The sequence below is a fragment of the Hyposmocoma kahamanoa genome, unplaced genomic scaffold (genome assembly GCF_003589595.1).
Source record: "Hyposmocoma kahamanoa isolate Upper Pololo Valley unplaced genomic scaffold, ASM358959v1 91417, whole genome shotgun sequence".
NCBI lineage: Eukaryota > Metazoa > Arthropoda > Insecta > Lepidoptera > Cosmopterigidae > Hyposmocoma > Hyposmocoma kahamanoa.
The window spans coordinates 3,071-12,880 of NW_020654703.1; the positions used below are offsets into that span (position 1 = coordinate 3,071).

Below are 9,810 nucleotides of genomic sequence, written 5' to 3' on the forward strand. Positions count from 1 at the left end.
TAGCAGATCACGTACTGATGTACGTCATGGGATGAAATCGTCGTCGGGAGGACTTCACGTTCCTTTTGTGAAAGCAGTCGTTTGTCGATATCTTGCATCTCTCTCTCGTACGTGTTGTGTAAAACGTGCCATGGAACATTGTGATGAGTTAAGTTCACGATGTTGTTCACTGTAGAGTTCAACAATGGGATGTTTAACTGTATCTTCAAGTTTGAGTTGTACTCGTTGTGTGAATAGATGGTGAAGTCGGAGGACTGCAACATGCACCCTTGCATCAACGTTACGATGGCTGATGATGTCATTGTATACGAGGTGACGTCGTTATCACATATGGTGCGCAAGGTGCACGTTCCGCAACAAACCGCCAGCCAAGTGTTTGGAGTGTGTAACTCGATCCACGCGTCACTGCATGACGTTTTCTTGACGTCACAGGGTGTGCTTGTGGTGTGACTGAGTAGTTTTGCCTCGCATGGGGCATTCTTACTCTGCAAGTTAAATACGGGCATGTTTTTGTTGCAGATGTAGTTACGTTGTTTGAGCATAGTGCATAGCTTCAGCTCATTTTCATATGGAGAGATGTAAATATTTTTCTGAAAGTTGACAGCGATGTACTGCGACTGTATCTGTATGATGCCGGTTCCTGCGTTAGTTTTCACAGGCAGTGGAGTAGCCTTGTAGAGAGAAAAATTTTCATCCGAAGTAAGTGGTATATGGACCTCGAATAGAAAGTAGTTAGAAGTAACGCGAGCCTTGATATAGACAAGCTTGTAAATGTTCTTGACGTCTTCTTTAACATTGTTTACGGGCAATGTTAATCTTTTCGGAAGCTTTCCAGATATGGCGTTCAGCTGTTCCATCAAGTCCACAGGACTCAACAAATGCACATCCATATGCCCTTTGTATACATTAGTTAATGTGTCGAACAACATTTCTTGCATTGCTTTTAGGTCTTTAAGCAATAAGTAGGTTGCAAGAGACGCCGAGTTGAAGTAACTGGTGGCCATCATGGCCTCCATAGCTGACTCGACTTTAGCTAGGTTCGAGTTAGTTTCGTTCATGAAGCCGTCGATTGAGTTAAGTTGTCGTTGAATATTAGTTTCGGTTTTCTTTAGCACCTTGTTCTCTAGTTCCACTATTGATGTTTGGTTCTTAGTTAACTCTAGTAAGTAGTTCTCGTTTTCCTTAATCGCCTCTATATCTTGTTGGTATTTATCCGCAAAGTGCTGGTCAAGTATACCGAACAGACTGTTCGCAACGTATCCGATGCCGATGACCAATCCTCTCCTTTTACGCTCGGCTAAATGTTTGTGTGGTGCTAGTAAGATCGTGTTGTAATGATGAAGTAGCTGCATCTCATGATATAATTGATGAAGAGTCGTCTCACAGTATCTAGGATCTATCTGATCGCACGTATCTGTCAAATGGTGTAAATAGTCTTCAATTCGCTGTACGCTCATCCAGTAGTTAGTTAAATTATAATACATAAGTAATGTCCACTCGTCGTGTATTATTTGCATTTGCCCGAGTGAATCATAATAAATCGGTCTGTTCGATTCTAAGTATGTAATATGAGCGCTCGATGTTACGCCGCCGCCGTCATTCATGCCACGTGCTCCCGTTATCAGTGTAAACATTGTAATTGATATTGTTAACAATGTTGTGAAAAAATTATTTGCAGCTTTCTTTCTGATCGTACGTTGTTGTGCAGTTGACGATGTGGTAAGATGTGGTTCGCTGGATGACGTAGGTTTCATCTCATGTGAAGTGTCAGTTTCCAGCGGGAGTGGTGATAGTTTCACGATGGGGCGTTTCATCACCCCGGTTTGAGTCTTGATAGTGGTGACTCGCACAAGGCCATCGGAACCGGGATGAAGCTCTATGACACGCCCCATGGCCCATTTTCCGGGAGGTAAGTTATTCTCCTTTACTAGCACAATGTCGTCTTCTTTGATGTTTTTTGTAGCTTTGTTCCACTTGCTGCGACTCTGAAGCTGAGTTAGATACTCGTTGGACCAGCTTTTCCAAAATTGATGAAGCATATTTTCAGTTAGCTGCCATCGTCGCCGCAAGTCGACGTGTCTGACGTCAGTGTAATCAGAGAGGGGTAATGTCATCACGGGGCCGCCAGTGAGGAAGTGTCCGGGTGTTAAGTAATTGTAAAATTCTTCCGGGTCCTCAGTTAGTGCACATAGCGGCCGCGAGTTCATGCAGGCTTCGATTTTCGTAAGCAGCGTTGAGAACTCTTCATATGTCAGTTTTTGATCACCTAGCACGCGTTTTAGATGGTATTTCAGAGATTTTACAGCAGCCTCCCAGAGTCCACCTGCGTTCGGCCACGCAGGAGCGTTGAAGTGCCATTCATCTTCAAGTTTCCCAATCTCTGTGAAGAACTCTGGTGAAAGAATTTGTTTGAATTGTTCAAATTCTTTCCGAAGTAACTTGGCGGCGCCAATGAAGTTAGTGCCGCAGTCTGAGTAAACGTGCTTTGGCGTGCCCCGCCGCGCGCACAGACGTTGAAAGGCAGCGATGAAGGTTTCAGTGCTGAGGTCGGACACGAGCTCGATATGTACAGCCTTAGTTGCCATATATACGAAGATGGCGATGTATGCCTTTGATGTCTTAACACCTCTTCCTTTGTTCAGCTTGACCTCCACATGGCCAGTGAAGTCAACACCAGTATGTGTGAAAGGTCGAGATGGAGTAGTTCTTTGCTGCGGCAGGTCGCCCATGAGTTGGTAAGTTTCAGTCGGCTTGTATCGGTGGCACCGGATGCAATGACGTAGTCTCGCTTTGACCGCTCTGTTGCCACCGACGATCCAGTAACGTTGTCTTATGTAGCCTAAAGTTAGTCGAGCGCCACCGTGAAGTGTAGTACAGTGGGCCTTCTCGATAAGTAGTTGAGTTAGTCGCCCATTCCTTGATAAAATGATAGGATTTTTCATTTCATCTGGCAAACTGGAGTTGTTTAGGCGCCCACCGACACGAATAATCCCTTTATTATCCAGATACGGGTTTAGTTTGTAAATAGGGCTCTTGATCGGCACAGTTTCGTATTTTACAAGTAATTTGTATTCTTGCTCAAACTCAATGCGTTGCACATTTTATTATTTGTTCATTTGCAGCGGTCATTTCGCCTGTAGTAAGGAATTTGGTTTCGGGTTTCGTTTTGTTGCGGACAATTGCACCGAAGCGCTGTATCCATGCGGTGACTCGTTGTACGCGTGTCAATGAACTGCATTTATTTACAAGTTCATTTATAAAATGTGTATTGTTATTTGTCGGTAGGGTTGTCGCCGCTTTATTTTTTAGCCCCGTGTTAGTAGTGAGGAGACACGTAGTATTTTTCTGAGCCTTCTCTTTTTGTGTAGTTTGAAGGAAATCAGGTCCTTTCCACCACAGCTCGAAGGTAAGTAATTTGGTAGGATACATCCCTCGGGAGGCGCAGTCCGCAGGGTTCTGTTCAGACTTTACGTACTGCCAGTTGGCAGCCGGAATGATTTGTTTGATCTTATTGACCCTGTTAGCTACGTATCTCTCCCATCTTGACACGTCTCCTTGCAACCAGGCTGTTCAGGACGAAAACGTGTTCGCGCCCATATGATTTATAATATTGTAATTTATTATTGTAATTTATTATTGTTAATTTCGTTTAAGATTTTGGTAAATAAACGAGAGGGAGAGAGAGGTTTTGCTTGGAGTCTGTAGGGTTCTCCCGTCCCGCTCCTGCATTGGTGCCGTCCCGCTCGCACACTTGAAAAGAATGCGAGCGGTGCGGCGGGCCAGCGATGATATAAAAGACGGAGCGTTGGGAGCGGAACGACATTCCAAAACTGACTGCATAAGAATCCGAAGGCGTTCCAAACCTCACCGCGATCCAAGCAAAACCAACATCAAGAAGCTCAATTTACAACCAGGCGTTTTTCACTTAATCCGCCCCCACATTTTCTGGTCCTTCAGCAGCCGGATTACATCAAGAAAGAACAATGCCAGTTACCAGAAGCGCAAAATCATACCCCGTGAATACCCAAGAATCCTCGTCCACTGCTCCAACCTGTTCGACGGGCACCGACACGATCACGGGGACCGAAAAGACCGCTACGACTTCAGAACACACGCGCTCCACGTACGCCACACGTACAACCGGTGCAACTGTGGAAACCGACGCAACGATCAGACAAATCGACGCCGCGCCGACTGCCACCTCGCCAGTCTCCCAACTAGTAGAGAGACCCGAAGCCGGCGCCACTACAAGTGAAGCACCACGGAGAATATACTCTCCTAAATCTGTTCGATCTTTTCGATCCGGTTCTTCGAACAGTCGTCGTAGGCAGCTAGCGGAAGCGCAACAAGAATTATTGAAGCTGAAAATCGATTTAATGTCTGCAAAGATCGCGTCAATGCAAGAGGAATCGGACGAAGACGAACCCGCGGAAGCCACGATCCGCGAGGAACGCACATCGGAGTGGATTCGCACAAGCACTATTGGGTTGAGAAGAGAAGAGCAGGAAGACTACACTGCCGCCACACGTACGAAGGAAGATATATTGAAAGGAAGACCTACCGAATCACAGGCGCCGCCGCCGACGCGCGACGTCATTCGACAGGAAAAAATCTCCACGTACGCAGCACCTGCGACAGCTGGGACCGGGTGCCCCCCCACCAACTACGCGGGGGGAGCGCCCCCCTCTACATACGTCACGCACACAAGTGAGAGACAACAGCCGCAATACTATCGTAACAACGACGGCCACCTGGAACATTAGCCGCCGAGCGACATATGTTATGAAAAGTTAGCAACGGCGATCACTACTGCGGCACGAGCGATTCAACCCACTACTGCAAGACTTCAAGAATTACCCATATTCAACGGTTCGACTGGCTGCCGTTCAAGACAGCCTATGAAGAATCTGCAGGACTGCTCACAGAACAAGAGAACCTGGCGAGGCTCCGGAGGAGCTTGAAAGGCACCGCTAGGGAAGCAGCTCAATGTTTATTCGTCGGAGCCACGTCCTCCAACGAAGTAATGAGCTTACTGACATCAAGGTTCGGTCGTTCGGACGCGCTCGCACTGGCCGAACTGAGTAAGCTACGCACCCTTCCACGTCTGGGCGAACATCCGAGAGACATCTGCAACTTCGCATCGAAGATTATCAACGTCACGGCCACATTGAAGGCGCTAAACAGACCGCATTATCTACACAACGCCGAGATAGTGCGCGCCGTGGTTGAGAAGCTGCCTTCAGCATTGCGCTATCGATACTATGACTTTGCTGCGGAACAGCCAGAATACCAACCTGACCTAGTAACCCTGACCGAGTTCATGCAACGCACAGCTGCACGTTGTGGGAGCTACGCGCCCGTCGAGAACACACCTGTGGAAGACCGGCGGGAGCCAGCAGGCAGGAGACCCATGAAGAGCTACCACGCTCAAATAGCGAAGCCAGCCGCGCACGAACAAGTTACTACGTGTCCTATTTGCGACAAGACGGGTCATCATGCGGCGCAATGCGACGAAATGAAGACAGCAGATGTAGCCGCCAGGTGGGACATAGCACGCAAACACAGGCTATGTTTCCGCTGTTTACGGACACGCAAATTTCGCCATACGTGTAAAAACAAGAGGTGCGGCATCGACGGTTGCGAGTACATGCATCACTCACTGCTGCATGGCACTCCACCCTCATCAAAGGAGAAAAAAGAAGCTCCTGCATCATTTGTTGTGGCATCAGCAAAAGACAGAAGCAACACCACCGCGCTACTGAAGGTACTCCCTGTGCAAGTGAGGGGCCCCAAGGGTACGTGCAACACACTCGCACTACTGGACGACGGGTCAACGTGCAGCCTGATTGAGGCGGCGATAGCAAGAAGGATCGGCGCAGCGGGTACACCAGCACCCTTTTACATTGAGGGTGTAGCCGGCACACGAATCAACGCCTGCAAATCGCAACAAGTACGCATTTCTCTGCGCGGGCGCGACACGAATGAGCATACAATAACGGCCCGCACCATGAACAACTTGAAGCTATCGCCGCAAGCAGTGCCACGTAGCGTCATACGAGCTTGCCCCCACCTGCACGACTTAGAAGAGCATCTCATCTACGAAGAGGGATCACCTACGATACTGCTGGGTCAAGACAACTGGCATCTTTTACTCACACATGCCGTGCGACGAGGGGACCGACACCAACCGATCGCAACACTCACCGATTTAGGTTGGGTTCTACACGGCACTAAGAGATCGAATGAAAGAGTCAACACCCACAAAGTACTCCACGCTGTCGCCCCTGATGATGAAGAGTCCATGGAGCAGATGATGAGGGAACACTTCAGCCTCGAGTCATTGGCTGTCATACCGAGACGCAGCCACAACGACGACGAGCGACGAGCACTGCAACAACTAGAAGATAAAACCCGCCGTTTACCGGCGGGAGGCTTTGAAACCGGTCTTCTATGGCGTAACGAGCACGTTCGTCTACCTGACAGCTACGACGTGGCGTTAAGAAGATTGGAACTAGTTGAAAAGAAACTCGACCGCGACGAGGAACTGAAAAAGAGATACGAAAAACAGTTACAAACACTGTTCGACAACGACTACGCAGAAATAGCGCCACCCCATAAGAACCCGAAGACTTGGTATTTACCCCATTTCGCCGTCATCAATCCACAGAAGCCAGAGAAGCTCAGATTGGTCCACGACGCCGCTGCCAAAGCCAAAGGAGTCAGCCTGAACGACATGCTACTACCAGGCCCGGACTTAATACAATCCCTGCCCGGCGTGCTGATGAAGTTCCGTCATCGACCAGTAGCGGTAGCAGCCGACATCAGAGACATGTTTCTTCGAGTGACTATACGAGAAGAAGATAGAGACATGCAGCGCTTCCTGTGGAGAGGAGACGACCGAGATCGCCAACCGACTGAGTACCGTATGAAGAGTGTCATATTCGGCGCCACATCATCTCCCTGTACTGCTATCTACGTAAAGGACAAGAACGCGATTCGTTCTCACTACCCCGAGGCGACAGCGGCAATCATCGACAACCATTACGTTGACGACTACCTAGCGAGTTTTGACGACGAAGGAGCGGCCGTACGCATATCCACACAAGTTGCGTACATACACAGCCGCGCGAACTACTTCCTGCAACGTTGGGCATCTAACTCGCGCCGAGTACTAAGCACGTTATCACCGGGGTCGAAAGGCGACATACTACAACTGGACAGCACGAAAATACTGGGCATGGTGTGGCAACCAGAGGAAGACACCCTGTCTTTCAACATCAACACTCACAAAACACCGGCGGAAGTATACAACGGGGCAAGAACACCAACTAAAAGGGAGGCGCTGCGCACTACGATGTCCATATTTGATCCATTGGGCATCGCCACTCCAGTCACCATACAAGCGAAGCGCATCATACAAGACTCGTGGCGCTCAGGCATCGATTGGGACACCCCGTTAGAAGCGCCCGAGGCGGACGCCTGGAGCAGATGGCTGGAAGATGTACGACGACTCGCCAAGATAAAAGTACCGCGCTGCTATATGAAACTTAGTCACGCGCGCGGGATCCAGTTACACACATTCATGGACGCAAGTTCAACGGCATACGCGGCCGTCACCTATTGGCGTGTAGAAGACGAAGATGGCAACATACACGTCTCACTCGTCATCGGCAAGGGGAAAGTAGCTCCGTTGAAGGTGATCTCCATACCACGACTAGAGCTGCAAGCTGCCGTGCTGGGTTGCCGTCTTACACAGACCGTCGTCGACGAGCATCAATTTAAACCGACAAGCCGCTACTACTGGACAGATTCCCGCACGGTACTGACCTGGATACGCAACGGACCGCGAGTTTATAAACCGTTCGTAGCGCATAGAGTGGCGGAGATCGCTGAACACACTAAAACGAAAGAATGGAGATGGATACCCACCAAAATGAACGTCGCAGACGACGCCACCCGCGACGTGCCACACGACTTCGACTCTAATCATCGATGGTACAGGGGGCCGGACTTTCTATATATGTCGGAAGAAAATTGGCCTCAAGAGGAAGTCACGGACGTCAACGTCACGGATGAAGAACGGGTCCACCTCACCACAAGCGTCGGCGCGCGACTGAAGGAAGCTCTACCAGAAGTAACTCGTTTCTCAAGTTGGATACGCCTCATGCGGACCACAGCGCGCGTACTACAGTTCATAGACAGGCTGCGGACGCGCACACAACGATGTGCCGCTTTAAGGAAGAGAACGAGGAAAAATGCCGACGCCGACCCTACTTGGCGAAAAAATGATACAGAAAGCAAGAAGACGATTACTTCCGAGGCTGCGCGTGAAAAGCAAGTTTTACACAAATTTAAAACGATCGACGCATCATATCTACGCCACGCCGAGTCGCTGTGGATACGAACGCAACAGGAAGAGGCGTTCACCGAGGAAATCAACCCCCTCATGAGGGGGACCCCCTTTCCCCCCTCTAGCCGCCTTATGAAATTATCAACGCTACTCGACGACGAAGGCATAATACGACTACGATCGCGTATAGCGGCCGCGGGTGATATCACTGAGCAACAACGGTCACCAGCCGTGCTTGATGGAGACCACCCGTGGGTGCGACTGTATATCGCCTGGATACACAAACAGACGCACCACGGAGGCTTCGGCATCACCACCAGCGAGGTACGACAGCATTACTGGCTCCTACGACTACGCAACGCTGTGCGAAGCGAACTGAAACGTTGCCGAGTGTGCCGCATCATGAGAGCCACGCCTCCACAACCCTCGACTGGAAACCATCCGCCCAGCCGCCTCGCTCACCATCAACGCCCGTTCACATACACCGGGCTAGATTTCTTCGGCCCACTTCAAGTCACAGTAGGCCGCACACGACAAAAAAGATACGGAGCGATCTTCACCTGCCTAACCACGAGAGCGGTCCACGTCGAAGTGGCCGGAGATCTGAGCACCGACTCCGCCATCATGGCACTCCGTCGCTTCATATCGCGACGCGGATGCCCGACGGAGCTGTGGTCTGACCAGGGAACCAATCTCCGCGGCGCGGACGCCGAGCTACAGAGGGCAGCACTAGAAGCTATACAGGAAGACGCCAGTATCCGGTTCATCAAGTGGAGATACATACCACCGAGCGCACCGTTCATGGGAGGAGCATGGGAGCGTCTGGTACGGAGCATCAAAACAGCTCTGTACACCGTACTGCACGAACGCGCCCCGAAAGAAGAGGTCCTGCACACTCTATTGGTCGAGACAGAGCACACCCTCAACAGCCGCCCTCTCACCCATGTATCCACTGCTCCAGAAGACGAGAACCCCCTGACTCCGAATCACTTCCTACTGAGGGGTCCCTCACGAGTACCACTGCCTGGAGCCTTCACGGACACTGACATCGACGGGCGCAAGATCTGGCGGACCAGCCAACGACTGGCCGACATGTTCTGGTGACGCTGGATAAAAGAATACCTCCCTGATCTCCAGCACAGACGAACTCCGAGAGCCACCAACGGCGCGCTACAACTGGGAGACTTGGTGTTCATAGCCGACGGAACGCTACCACGCAGCATCTGGCCCCGCGGCATCATTGCGGCTACATACCCAGGCCCCGACGGAGAAATAAGGGCGGTCGACGTGCGGACAAACAGAGGAATTCTGCGCCGTCCTACAAAGAAGCTGGTAATCATTGCAACGGGAGGCAACGAGACAACGAAGCGCGAACCCTAGGACGTTCCAGCTAAAAGCTGCGGCGGGAGAATATGTTCAGGACGAAAACGTGTTCGCGCCCATATGATTTATAATATTGT

The 9,810-nt window shown here is 50.4% G+C and overlaps 1 protein-coding gene across 1 annotated transcript; it reads left to right on the forward strand.

Annotated features, from left to right (window-relative positions):
• The first annotated feature begins 3,983 nt into the window (after positions 1-3,983).
• LOC113236369 lies at positions 3,984-9,454 on the forward strand. The gene is made up of 2 exons (XM_026472400.1): positions 3,984-4,707; positions 4,791-9,454. Exons 1-2 carry the CDS (start codon positions 3,984-3,986, stop codon positions 9,452-9,454), a joined length of 5,388 nt encoding a protein of 1,795 aa, XP_026328185.1.
• Positions 9,455-9,810: the final 356 nt, after the last annotated feature.